The sequence below is a fragment of the Bos grunniens genome, chromosome 24 (assembly GCF_055505025.1).
Source record: "Bos grunniens cultivar Pamir isolate PY7600 chromosome 24, Bosgru_T2T1.0, whole genome shotgun sequence".
NCBI classification, from domain to species: domain Eukaryota; kingdom Metazoa; phylum Chordata; class Mammalia; order Artiodactyla; family Bovidae; genus Bos; species Bos grunniens.
Genome location: NC_141188.1, coordinates 27,607,797 through 27,622,525, shown reverse-complemented (window position 1 = coordinate 27,622,525; position 14,729 = coordinate 27,607,797). Strand labels below are relative to the sequence as shown.

Genomic DNA, 14,729 nt, shown 5'->3' with positions numbered 1-14,729 from the left:
GTAAAACAGGGAGAGAGGGTGATAAAAGAAAAGACCAGAATGAAACAAGAAAGCAAACCAATTCACTAACCAGGGGAGAGCCTTCCAAGTGGAGCAAAAGCCGCGCCAAAGGCCCTGAGAGGCGACTTCACCTGGTGTGTCAAAGGAACACAAAGGAGCCCGTAGCTGTAAACACAGGCTTCCCAGGTGGCTCAGTGGTAAAGAATCTGCCTGCCAAGCAGGAAACGTGGGTTCGATCCCTGGGTTGGGAAGGTCCCCTGAAGAAGGGAATGGCTACCCATTCCAGTATTCTTGGCTGCCAAATCCCATGGGCTGAGAAGGTTGGCAGGCTACAGTCCACGGGATCACAGAGTCAGACCCAACCGAGCAACTCAAACAACAAACAACAGCAGTAAACACAGAACAGGAAGAGTGACAGGACGATATTGAAAAGACAGTTGTGGGCGTATTAGATAGGGTCTAAAGGACCACAGGGACGAGTACAGTTTTATTCTGAGGGCAAAGAGAAGCAACCGTATGTTTAGAGACTATGGCATCACGTTGTGAGCATTTACATAGACTCATTCAGGTGGCCACGGGAAAACAGACGGAAAAGTGAAAGTGTTAGTCACTCAGTCGTGTCCAACTCTTTGTGACCCCACGGACTGTAGCCCACCAGGCTTCTCTGTCCATGGAATTCTCCAGGCAAGAATACTGGAGTGGGTTGCCATTTCCTCCTCCAGGGGATCGTTCCCACCCAAGAATCAAAGCTGGATCTCCTGCATTGCAGGCGGATTTTTTGCCATATGATTTTTAGCATTCTTTGCCATGTGATTCTTCACCATCTTTACCAATAGCCAGGCTGCTCTGTCCATGGAATTCCCCAGGCAAGAATACTGGAGTAAGTAGCCATTCCCTTCTCCAGGGGATCTTCCCAACCCAGGGATCGAACACATGTCTTCCGCATTGAAGGCAGATTCTTTATTTTCTGAGCCACCAGAGAACACACAATAGACGACCAGAGTGGAAGCAAGGAGACCCAATGGGAGGAATCTAAGAGAGGAGGGGTGGTGACTTGGACTAAGGTAAAAATGATGGAAAAGGTGAGGATGGCCAAATTAAGACAGCATCTCATATAACAGCGTCCTGGACATCCACTCATTCATTCAGCAAATATTTATTGAATGTCTAGTATGTTCCAGACACAAGCAGCAAACAGGGTTCTCATGAAACATTCAAGTCAAGGGTAAGACATTTACAATTTCAATAAAGGAAGATAAAAGCTATGACAGGGAAATTCAGGGTGCTTTGGGAGAGCACTGGGAGCCAGCCCCTTCTAAGGGACAGGTGAAGAGGGGAGACATGTTAGTCACATCCAAGGAAGGCAGAGCTTATATGTTCCCAGCACAGGAACTGCATGTGCCCAAACCCAGAGAGGCCACAGACCTGAAAATGCCATTTGCCATGGTGATGTATATAGCACAAGAGGGAGAGGAACTGAAAATGGATTCAGAGAAGCAGGTGTGGGAGAGAGTCTGAACAGCCTTCACACAGTACACTCATAGATCTTTTTTTTCCTAAAGATAATAAGAAACCAAAAATTTGTTTTAAGCAGATAAATGACATAAGCAAGCTTTCCAGGTAGCTCAGCTGTAAAGAATTTGCCTGCAAAGCAGGACCATGGGAGATGTGGGTTCAATCCCTGGGTCGGGAAGGTCCCCTGAAGGAGGACAAGGCCACATACTCCAGTATCCTTGCCTGGAGAATCTCATGGACAGAGGAGCCTGGTGGGCTACAGTCCATAGGGTTGCATAGAGTTGGACCAGACTGAAGCAACTTAGCGCGTGCACACACACACACACACACACAAATGACATAAGCAACTTTCTATTGGAATAAGGTAACTCTGACCAGTGTGACAAATGAACTCGGGGAACAATTTTCTTTGCCAAGAAGGGCCCTAGGGTGTTCAGTCAAATCCCTAGGCCAAAATTAAAAATAACGGATACGTGTTTTTAAACCATCCTAAAACATCTTATAAGGAAGTCCTAGGCAAAAACTGAGGATTAAGATGGAACACAGGAGTAACCAGAAAAAACTTCTAATCTGAAAAGATTAGATTTTGGTTTTTTGGCCTCAAATAGGGGAGCAAAATCAAAGCATGGACCTGCCTATGATCTAAGAGAAGAGCCACTCATGTTAATCTGGACTCCCAAATGCAAAACCTTCACTGTAGGTATGAGCTAGAAGTGAACTAGCCTCGCATGGACTTGTGAGCCACACTCATGTCATTCAGATGTTCCAGCCACTAAGTAAGTAGACTTAGAATGTGATCAGCACCATGGTTGCTGAAAACCATTTGGCCAAATTCAATAACCATTCTTAAACTTTTTTTTAAAGAAAAGAGCCCCCATTAGGAATTGATAAGTGCTATTTCAATATGAGTTTTATTTTACATTATAATCACATCACCAATAGAAAAGCCCTAACATAGCCTCACTAAACTCAGAAACAAGATGGACTTCCCAAGGGTCATCACCTATAGCTAAAATTACATTAAAGTATATTAGATATATGAATGAAAAGAAGAAGGTAAAAGTAAAAATAACTATTTGCATTTGATATGACTATTTATCTGGAAAACCCAAGCAAATTAACCATAAAACAGTAAGAGAATTTTAGTAAGGGTGCAGAAATAACTGCTAAAATACACAAATCATTAGTCTTCATCCACATAAAGTCAGTTAAGCAATATATTGGGAAAAAAGAAATCATTTTCAAAAGTGGTAAAAGAAAAAAAGTTAGAATACCAAAAAGTAAACTTAAGCTTATGTGAGAAAAATCTGAAAATATTTCTGAAGGACACAAAAGAAGACTTGCACAAAAATAAATATGTATCATTATTTTGAATAGAAAAAAAAATCAACAATGTAAGTATATCAATTTACACAAAGTTAAATTATGAAGGTTATGAACCTAATAAATCCCAACAGTACTTCTTTTCCAGAACTAGACAAGCTAACTTAAAAGATCATAAGGAAACCCAGAGATTGTCATAATGAGCAAAGGAACTTAAGTCAGACAGGAGAAAGAGTGTATGACATCCCTTATACACAGAATCTAAAAAGAAATGATACAAATGAACTGACTCCGAAAACAGAAATAGACTCACAGACTTAAGAGAACAAATTTATGGTTGCATAAACCGGGTGGGAAGGATAGTTAGGGAGTCTGGGATGGACATGTACACACTGCTATATTTAAAATGGATAACCAGACTTCCCTGGTGGTACAGTAGATAAGAATCTGCTGTCAATGAGGGAGATACTGGTTCGATCCCTGATCAGGAAAATTCCACATGCCATGCTGCAATGACCGAAGCCCGGGCCCAGCGACAAGAGAAGCCACTGCAATGAGAAGGCCACTCACGACAACGAAGAGCAGCCCCCTGCTTGCCACAACTAGAGCAAAAGCCCACCATGCACAGCAGGAAGACCCAGTGCAGCCAAAAAAAAAAGAATTCAGGCTTAATGGATAACCAAGGATCTACTCAATAGCACAGGGAACTCTGTTCAATATTATGTGATAATATTGAACCATCCCCTGGATGGGAGGGGAGTTTGGGGAAGAATGGATACAGGTATATGTATCACTAAGTCCTTTTACTGTTCTCCTGAAACTATCACAACATTGTCAGTCAGCTACACCCCAATACAAAATAAAAAGGTTTTTAAAAAATGAAGTGATAATTGGTATGTTTTTAAAGAGGTCATAAGGAAAAAATAAACAATTAAAAATAGAAAAATTATGAAAAAGAAAAGCAGTGAAAGGATATTAGCTTTAGCTGACAGTGAAAGGTTTTACGAAGTCTCAGTAATTAAAACAATGCAGCATTTGGTATATCAACAGAAGGAAGTGCATACAAATTGGAAAGGAAGAAACAAAACAGTTTCTATTCACATTTGTTACAACCCATATAGATCATAAGGTTGTAATTTTTTGTTACATTCACCAACCATCTAAGAGCTTCTACTTCTCCACATTCTTGCCTACAGAGCCTGTTCTCAAACTTTTGGACATCTGCCAAATGAGAAATGACATTTCAATGTAGTTTTAAAATTCATCTTTCCCTATTATGAGTGAGGCTGAAATATTTTATGAGACATTTTTATTACTTTATGGTTTTTCATGTTAATGCTGGACTTGATTTATAAGAACTCTTTATCTATTGGTAGATTAGCTTTTTCATAAAGGCTCCAATCACAAGATGAAATTGCATTAAGGAATGACTTGAATTTAACAGTGGAGATCCCTGACGACCTTAGAGAAGCTTCATTAAGTGTTTAGGCAGAAAGTTACTCAGTCATGGCTGATTCTTTGAGACCCCCTGGACTGTAGCCCACCAGGCTCCTCTGTTCATGAGGATTCTCCAGGCAAGAATACTAGAGTGGGTTGCCATGCCCTCCTTCAGGGAAACTTCTCCACCCAGGGATCAACCCCAGGTCTCCTGCATTGCAGGCAGATTCTTTACGTCTGAGCCATAGTGGAAGTACATTGAGGTGGACGTGGAGTGCAAATGTGTGAGGTGAGGCAAGACTAGGAAGTTGGGAGCTGGTTCATGGAATGGTGAAGGATGACTTGGGTGCATGGGGAGGAAGAGATTATGTCCCACAAGCCATTTGTATTCAGTAATGCTTCTCTTCTCTACACGTCTATCACACATGAGGCTCACAACCAGAAACCATCTGAGGCTGGCAGGGCTCTGCAGACGTGCACAGGAGCCTCAGAAGAGCTGAAGACACACCAACCCAACCAGCAAAAACGCAGCAGGATGAGGGGTGCGGCCAGAGTCACCCCACTTCTGGCTAACACAGCTTTGAAGCTAAGGAAGGTCAAAGAAAGACGATTATTCAACTTTAGATTATTCCCTATATCTGCTTTTTCTAAAAAGAGTCTGAGAAGACACACAGAAACTTCTGTTAGTATATCTGTGTTAGTTGCTCAGTTGTGTCCTACTCTTTGCAACCAGGTGGACTGTAGCCTGCCAGTCTCCTCTGCCCATGGAATTCTTCGGGCATGAATACTGGAGTGGGTTGCCATTCCCATCTCCAGGGGATCCTCCCCACCCAGGGATCAAACCTGAGTCTCCTGCATTGGAGGCAGATTCTTTACCATCTGAGCCACCTGGGAATATTTATGGCCTGTGCATTTCATTGCCTGAACCTAATCATGCTTTTTTTCCTTCAAGGGCAATGGTTCAGAAAGAAGTGTCCAAAAAAAGGGGGGATGGGGGAGTCGACTTTACTGAGAATCTAATCAAAATCGAGACATTTTATGACAGTTATTTACATATTCCATTCTCGATTTCCTCGACAGTTAACTGTTAATTGCTGTGTACCTGGCCCTTTGTGTTATTAATGTGCCCCAGGAAATGAGTTAAGGTTTGAAGTCCATAAGGAAAGCCATTCTAATGATAGCAACGACTACAATTTCATTCATTAAAAATTTCAGGAATTCCGTGAAACAGGACAGCGGTAGAGTAAAACTGGATATTTCACGCCGCCAGTTCCACCAGTCCCAGAAGGAATTCCCCGACTGTCTGTTCTCCAGTTTCGTCCCCGTGTCCTTCAGGTTTGCCTGGAGCCCTAATGCCTGCGGCTCAGCTTGAAAAGGCCACTACAGGCTTAGCCCCCTTGCTCTTGGTCTCTGTGACTTTTCTTCTTCCAGGGTATCCCGGGAGCTCTATCTGGGGAACCCCTGGTCCCACACTCTCTCAGGGGCTGCTCCCCCGCTCTAGATTCCGTGCCTGCAGCCCCCTCCCCCAAAGAGAGCCCGGGCTTTTTTGCCCGGGGGTGGCGGGGTGAGGGTGGTGGCGTTGTCCTTTCCCAATAAGGCCACCCCTACTTTCTCTCAGAGCTTTGGGGAGGTGGGCTCGTAGATACTGTGTTTCATAAAGTGGAAAAAAAACTGGAGCTGGAGGGCGAGGAGGGGCGGGCGGTGGGAGGAAGAATCCGGATGCCTCCGAGGCGACCATTTCCCCAAAGTTTAAAGGGAGTGAAACCTCACGTACGGACCCAAAATAGAAACCTTAACTGAGGACCATTTGGGAGCCGTCTACCATTTTCACGCGCAGAGGGTCCAGACCGCCCGGTCTCCGCGCTTCCCTCCCCTTCACCCACAGCCTAAGATAAATTCCCCAAAAGGCGCCTAGACCTCTCTTTCACCCCAGGATCGGCGGGTTTGGTCGCGTCCGCCCAGCGGCTCGCCTGGTCGGTGACCGGAACCCGGCCCTGAGCCGGCCTGGACTGTCCTCCCCCGCGAGGTGCGCGGGCTGGAGGCGCTCGGAGGCTCGTACCCAGGGGCCACGGATTTGCATGGGCGTTTGCAGCCGCTACCGGAGACACCCTCCTCCTCGTCCCCTACGGGATCGCAGCGCCCAGGTCGCCGTCCTCTGTCCGCCCTCCCCCACCCCAACCGGCTGCACTTTTGCAGCCAGCCCCAGGCGCCAGGAGCCCCCGCCTGGCTCGCCACCCACAGATCTCTGCTCCTAAAGGTGCCCTCTCTCCCACATCTGTCCGTGCGCCCTCCGGGCCCAGTGTCCAGGCGGCCACTCACCGCGAGGGTCAGCAGGAGTTGCCGGCAGAGGGCCCCGCTCGGGGAGCCTGGGGCTCGCGCTGGCGCCATGGGAGGACTCCGGGGCAGGTCGCCGGCCGAGGCACCCGGAGGCCGGGGGAGGGAGGGCGCGGCGGGGCAAAGGGCCGCGGCCGGGGCGCAGGAGTGCGAGGCCGAGGACCTGGCGCGCGGAGGAGCTGCTTTTCTTCTCGGTTTTTCTGAAGCTCCAGCCTCTCAGCCCAAAGGCTTTTCCTCTGACAGAGGGTGGGGTTTCCAGGCGCGTCCGAAAGACACCGATCGGCCCCTCCTAGGTATTTTCTTAAGTCTTCATTTCTGGAAGAACTCAACAGGTGGGAACTCCCTTTCGCCGCCACCCTTTTACCTGCGCTAGGTGTTTCTCACCAGCGGACGCCACCTATATGCCCCATCTCCCCCCCCCCACGCCCCGGTGTCCGCCTGGAGGATTAACAGCTGGCCCTGCCCAGCAGAAGCCCTGACTGTACAAAGACTCACTCTCCAAGCGCGCCGGGCCGCGGAAGGGGGCGAGGACCCGTGCGCGCTCCCGGCCCGACTCCGCCCCGCGAGCTGTGGTCAGTTGCAGACCCGCAGAGGCCGCCGGGGAGGGAGGTCGAGAGGTCGCACTTTAGTGTCACGGCTGCCTAAGGCCCACCTAGTAGAGGGTTGGCCCCAGGGGGACTGGGCTTCCCTGGTGGCTCAAACTGTAAAGAATCCGCCTGCAATGCAGGAGACTTGGGTTCGATCCCTGGGTTGGGGAGATCCCCTGGAGGAGGGCATGTATTCTCCAGTATTCTTGCCTGGAGAATCCCCATGGACAGAGGAGCCTGGCTGGCTGCAGTCCTTGGGATCGCAAAGAGTCGGACGCGCCCGAGCGATCAAGCACCCAGGGAGACTGTTTTCCACACTCTCCTGGAGTTAATTTCCTGCGGACAACCAGTATGCACACCCTTCTGGGGTCTTGTTGGGTCTTGTTTGGTCGTTGGTTTCCGGGGAGGGGGTTGTCTTTTTTTTTTTTTTTTTGTAAATAAATGTCATGGCCAGAATAACAACGATACAAGGAAATTAAAATAATTAATTAATTAAAATAAGGGAATCCAGGCATCAGGGGTGAGTTAACTACGGAATCTCTCTGAGATCCTAGACATTGGCTTAATGTGGCCTCATGATTTTCTCCAAGACCCTCCTTTGTCACAGTTAAAGCCAACCACTGACCTTCTTATCACTTATCTCCTAAGTTGGACTCCTGGACGTCTCACTGAGATTTCTTCCTTTCCCACCACCCAAAGAAAAAGAATAGGATAAAATCTATGTTTAGGTTTGAAGTATACTTAAACCAGGTGAATTATAGGAGTGCTTAACCTGGAAGATTAAAATATAAAAGTGGTATTCTTGCAGCTCTTCAGAAAGCAATGACGGGGCATTGTGACTCATTATGCTGTACCTCTTTTCAATTACTGGCTTAAGCCAGAGAAGTCTGACCACAAAGGAGAAACCTGTCCCATTTCATTTGGTTTGTCTGCACAGGGGTGTGTGGAGAAACCTGTTTGAAAAGCCAGCCATAACACTCAGATTTCAGCTCTTGAAAATATATGTGGTCCCAATACCATTATACACAGAGCCAAAATTATTATAATATTGACCATATACTTAAATTCAAGAGTATTGTAAAACAGTACCTGTCTTACATTCTAAGTATTAGTCCCATGCTTTATTTTATTATTGAATGACACATAGTGAGCTGTTCTGTTGTCTCCATATTTATAAAATTATCACTGAAACTGCTTGTAAAATCAGCCTGGGTCATCGGCATGAGACTCTGGTTGACATCCTTCTGTTTCCACATTTTTTAACCCTCATGTTTTTCCAGCAGTGATTTCATTAACACTCCTCGTCCTGTTAATGATGATATCATGCCAGTTTCATGTTCAACAAATGTACTCAGGCTGTTATGGTCTTTGATAATAGAACATTTTCAAATTCTTGCTTACCCTTTAACCTTAAACACCTAAGGGTGACTCATGTTTTTCCACATTCCAGAAAAGGGAAGAGGGTAATTTGAAAAGAATTTGCCTTAGATCCTTATTTTCATCTTTCACACTAGGTAACTGACTAAAGCTATTAAGATGGCAATTTGTTTGTTTCTTCGTGAATTTCTTAAAGAAATGAAATATAAACTCTAAACAAGGGACCAGATTTATTTAATAGTTTTAGATTAGACTATATGGCTTCTGAAATAGTTTCTTTAATGATACAATCTTGAAATAGCAGATATAATTTAAAGAGACATGAAATGTGAGAAGAGGAATTTTTTTTAAGAATGTCTTTGGGCTGTGAACATGATTTTGCTGATTTGAAGTGATCTTCCACTGGGCTATTGTAAAGGATGCACCAGACCAACAGTCAGGACCAAGGTCCTTCGTGTTTTGGGCTGCTCATGTAACCTCAGCCCTCAGCACTCTCATTCATTAAGGAAGATAATTAAAATAATACTGGATGCTGTCTATGGCAGCTTCCACGTCTAAAATTAAACTGTTTAGACTCTTTGTGGCTGATTTTTGAGAAAGTTGGCTGGAGATGGGTGTTCCTTTTCAAAGAGAAAGTCAGAACCAGAGTTGTTCTTAAAAAGATGAACAAATAGCAACCCCAGGCCCTTGGGGCACATCTCTGCAACCACGCTTCACAATTCTCTAATTTCAGAAAGTGGTAATTGAATATAAATGGCAAGAGCAACAAAATACCACTTCATCACTGATGTGCACACAGCAGCAGCTCTCTTTGAGCTGCACGAGTCCACTGTTGGAGCCTGGAGAGAAGGGTCCATGTGGACACATGATGTTCAGGGTGCATCTCTCTTGGCATGGGCAATGACACAGGCTGGAACCCCAAAGCAAAGGAAACAGACCGAAGGGAGAAAACAAAAACAAGACTGAAGGACATTGTCTAGCTATTCACAGGTGAGAGAGGAAAATATCTGATAGCCATGGTAAAAAGAGCACAATTAGACTATTTACTTCTCAGAGTTGTTACAGGATTAAATAAGGTTCATGAAGTCACGCAGAATAAAACCTAGCACATTCTAAGAACTCCGTAAGTGTTGGTTAACATGGGTATCCCTCTTTACCCCACAGCCTCATACATTTACAACCCACCTCATCCCTGTGACAGCTCCCTAGTTTGTACTTTTCCAGTATCTCTCCTCAGGTCCTGGTCGAGGGCTGAAACCCAGTATTAATGCACTCACCGATCCCAGATCCTTCAGCCTCCTTCCTGTTGACAAGACCTTAAAACCTTGTCTGATTCAAAAGGACTAAACAATGCAACCCTAAGATGAGATGCTACAGCTTGTGCTAGTTTCCTACTTACTGAAAATGTGGATCAATTATTTTTCAACATTTAACAAACATTTATTGAATGTCTACCATGCATTTCCATAGCCCTCTTGTCATGCAGTCCTAGTATTGTGATTAACATATTTAATAGAAATTCTGTTTATTTTTCCTATTTGTCCTTTACACTGTGAGCTTCTTAGGGCAAGGACCATCCAAGTCCTTTTATGACAGCAAAAACTGTTTTTTTTCTTTCTAATGCCGCATTATCCAATAAATAATTTTTTTTTAATGCTGTCCTTATTTCTTTGAAGTTTTCTTCCAAATTGTACTCAGGAAGAGTGTACTTTTCAATTTCGATTACCTTTCAAAATGTATTTTTAAAATAAATAAGTGAAACAAACAATAAGTAAATTCTTATTATAAACTTGCTTCCCTGGTGGTTCAGAGAGTAAAGAATCCACCTGCAGTGTGGGAGACCTGGGTTCGATCCCTGGGTTAGGAAGATCCCCTGGAGGAGGGCAAGGCAACCCACTCTAGTATTCTTGCCTGGAGAATCCCCACGGACAGAGGTTTAGCGGGCTATAGTCCAGGGGTTTTCAGAGTCGGGCAGGACACAGCAACTAAGCACAGCACAGCAATAAAAAGAAGCCAATGAATGAATTCCCAGGCAGCTGTGGTGAACCTGACCATGTCTGCTCTTACCTTTAACAGATGCCATTGACAAGTGCCACTGTGGAGTGCTATGAACAAATATATCCTTCAGATCAGATCAGATCAGTCGCTCAGTTGTGTCTGACTCTTTGCGACCCCATGAATCGCAGCACGCCAGGCCTCCCTGTCCATCACCAACTCCCGGAGTTCACCCCGACTCACGTCCATCAAGTCAGTGATGCCATCCAGCCATCTCATCCTCTGTCATCCCCTTCTCCTCCTGCCCCCAATCCCTCCCAGCATCACAGTCTTTTCCAATGAGTCAACTCTTCACATGAGGTGGCCAAAGTACTGGAGTTTCAGCTTTAGCATCATTCCTTCCAAAGAAATCCCAGGGCTGATCTCCTTCAGAATGGACTGGTTGGATCTCCTTGCAGTCCAAGGGACTCTCAAGAGTCTTCTCCAACACCACACTTCAAAAGCATCAATTCTTCGGTGCTCAGCTTTCTTCACAGTCCAACTCTCACATCCATACATGACCACAGGAAAAACCATAGCCTTGACTAGCCGGACTTTTGTTGGCAAAGTAATGTCTCTGCTTTTGAATATGCTATCTAGGTTGGTCATAACTTTCCTTCCAAGGAGTAAGCGTCTTTTAATTTCATGGCTGCAGTCACCATCTGTAGTGATTTTATATCCTTAGAACCACAGAATTTTGAATTATTTACTTTGCTAACTGGCTACTTTGACAAGTTATTATTCAGTATCTACTCTGTCTCCGGCATGCTCCCAGCACTGAGATTGCTGTGGTGCCTAAAACAGAAAGGGCTTGTGCTCCAGGCAAACACCTAAGGGAGCCCTCTTCATCTGCGATTCATCTCATTTTGATGCTTTTGTAAAAGAAAAGGCGAATAAGTTAAGTGCAAAATGATACATAAACAGCATTCTATAAGGATGGAAAATCACCTTGCATAAAAATCATTTGTTGCAATGTTAATCGCTCAATTTGTACTTCTCTCTCCCTGCACTGTGTCCACAAGTCTGTCATCTATGTCCATATCTCCACTGCTGCCCTGAAAAATAGATAACCAGTGGGAATTTACTGTATGATGCAGGAGCTCAACCCAGTACTCTGTGACAACCTAGAGGGGTGGGATGGGGTGGAAGGTGGGACAGAGGATGAAGGAGGGGACATATGTATACCTATGGTTGATTCATGTCGATGTGTGGCAGAAACTAACACAACAATATGGTAAAGCAATTATCCTCCAATTAAAAGTAAATTTATTTTTAAATCATTTGATAAATCTGCTCATGAATTGCAAACTGTTACCACCTTCTGAGGGTCTCCCTGGTGGCTCAGTGGTAAAGAATCTGCCTGCCATTGCAGGAGACCCATGTTTGATCCCTGGTTGGGAAGATCCCTTAGAAAAGGAAAGGGCAACCCACTCCAGTATTCTTGCCTGGGAAATCCCCTGGACAAGGAGATCTGGCGGGCTACAGTCCATGGGGTTGCAAAGAGCTGGATACGGCTTAGCAACTAAACAATAACCACCTTCTTCTGAAGTGGACCTAGGAACAGGAAACTCACTATTTTGTGGGATCACTTCACCTAGAACCTATTTGCTCTTGGCTTCTCCTGTTTTCTTCTTTCTCTGCTGGCTGTGTCTATGCATTCTCATTGCCTGCGTTCCTCTGCATGATCTGATCTCTAAATACTGCACACAAACACATCTTTTCATATCTTTGGACTCAGGAGGCTCCTACCATCGCTGGGTGCTTTGTATCTGCTCCTCCCTCCTCCTGGAACTCTCTTCTGTCTCTCTCCTGTCTCTCCTCCAACTCATCCTATAAATAGCAACTCTTATTTCCTTCCCCACAAGGTCAAACCCTCTCTGATAGGGTCAAATCTTTCTTACCAAACAGCTGCCTCTTCTTTAGAACACCTGTCACAATTACAATGTTAAATTTTAGTCATTCTTTGATTAATATTTGCAGGAGACACCAAAAATGTGGGTTCCATCCCAGGGTTGGGAAGATTCCCTGGAGAAGAAAATGGCAACGCACTCCAGTATTCTTGCCTGGGAAGTCCCATGAACAGAAGAGCCTGGTGGGCTACAGTCCTTGTTGCAAAGAGTTGGACACAACTGAGTGACTGAGCATGCACACACATTCACCAAAGACTACGTTTTCATGACTGCAGTTGACTTTTTTTGATTCTGCCCATCTCACCAGCATTGATCATCATGAGTCCTGGCACATAATAGATGCCTAGTAAATATTTATTGAATGCGTGAGTAAATGAATAAATGAATGAATGATTCCTGACAGGCTCTTTGTTTTCCTAATTTTAATGCTTATTGGCCTATTAAAATAAATCTTGTCTTGAGTCAAATTCAGCAGGGTGGGCATTCCTAATCTGATCTCAAACATGATGGACCCGTATTGGTATATTTGTCAAAATATAAGCTGGGCCAACCAAGAATTTCCAGCATGGTTTTTGCACAAAAAACAGACAAATAGGCTAACGAGCTTTAAACTAAAATTCAGAAAGACACCAGTGCAGAAACAGGAACTTATATATGATGAAAGTATGGACAGTACACACCACCGGAAAAGAAAAGAAAATTATTTAGTGGTCGTGTTAGGAAAACTGATTCATTATTAGAGAAAAACAAAACTGATTCTCTACTTCACCTCAGTTAGAGATAAACCCATACCCAAGTTCAGGAGTTTCTCTGTAAGGTCATGCGCAGTGGCTTACGTAGGCTCTAGAGCTGCCCAGCAGTCTCAGTCTTTGTCTAATCCTTTCACTTCCTCACTCTCCTCGGCAGTATTTTTGCTCTTCCTTACTTCTGCTCAAGCTTCCCAAACACCCTCCTTTACCCTCGGTTTCTGTTACTGACTTAGCTTTCTATTTCACAGAGAAAACAGAAATTATTCAGGACAACTATCAAGCTTCCCCACACTGACCCAGCTGTCTGCATCTGTGCCGTATACATGGCCTTTTCTTCTATACGTGGAGGAACTGTCTCTGCTCATGGCTAGGGTCACCTTTTCCATTTGGGCATCCATTCCAGTCTCCTCCCACCTGCTCAAGAGCATTGCTCTAGCAATTCTTCTCCTTCTTTCCTATGCCTTCAGTTTATTCCATCTCTATCTCCCCTGGGCTTCCCGGGTGGCACTAGTGGTGAAAGAACCCTCCTGCAATGCAGGAGGCCCAAGACATGCGGGTTCGATCCCTGGGTCAGGAAGATCCCCTGGAGAAAGGCATGGCAACCCACTCCAGGATTCTTGCCTGGAGAATCCCATGGACAGAGAAGCCTGGTGGGCTATAGTCCATAGGATCACAAAGAATCAGACATGACTGAAGCGACTTAGCACAGACTATGTCCCACAAGTGTATGTATATACACAAAATGAACTTCTAGTTACAACACTGATTTGTAATAACAAGCATAGAAATTTAATTGTCATAAAGACAATTCTATGTAACTCCCTCCAAAGAAACTGATAGGAGGGATTAATTTACTAAACTGAGGTTAAATGTTTTTCATCTGATAAGTTTTGGGAAAGCCAGCTTAAAAATGTGGAGAGATACACAGGTAGATATATACATAGAGCTACATATATATATATAGATAGATATTTGGGATGTAGAGAAATAGGGAAAGCTGGTCAACAGGTGCAAGCCTTCAATACAAGATGAATAAGCTGTGTGGATGTAATGTACAGTGTGATGACTATAGTTAATAAATTACGATTGTTGTTCAGTCGCTCAGTCGCGTCCGACTCTGTGATACACGCAAACAAAAAAATTAAAGTATGTGAGTTGATGAATGTGTTTGCTGCTGCTGCTGCTGCTATGTTGCTTCAATCGTGTCCGACTCTATGCAACCCCATAGATAGCAGCCCACCAGGCTCCCCCATCCCTGGGATTCTCCAGGCAAGAACACTGGAGTGGGTTGCCATTTCCTTCTCCAGTGCGTTAAAGTGAAAAGTGAAAGGGAAGTCGCTCAGTCATGTCCGACTCTTAGTGACCCCATGGGCTACAGCCTTCCAGGCTCCTCCGTCCGTGAGATTTTCCAGGCAAGGGTACTGGAGTTGATTCCAATAATCATGTCATAAAGTATACAGATA

The 14,729-nt window shown here is 44.8% G+C and overlaps 1 protein-coding gene across 4 annotated transcripts in view; it reads right to left on the bottom strand.

Annotated features, from left to right (window-relative positions):
* The window catches only part of DSC2 (desmocollin 2), a 36,290-nt gene extending 29,479 nt beyond the window's left edge, over positions 1-6,811 (bottom strand). For all 4 annotated transcript variants that reach the window (XM_086372268.1, XM_086372266.1, XM_086372270.1 and 1 more), the window contains exon 1: positions 6,595-6,811. In XM_086372268.1, coding sequence (XP_086228394.1) covers positions 6,595-6,663 — 69 coding nt within the window. In that variant the 5' untranslated portion in view covers positions 6,664-6,811. The remainder of the gene's footprint in view (positions 1-6,594) is intronic.
* Between the last annotated feature and the right edge of the window lie 7,918 nt (positions 6,812-14,729).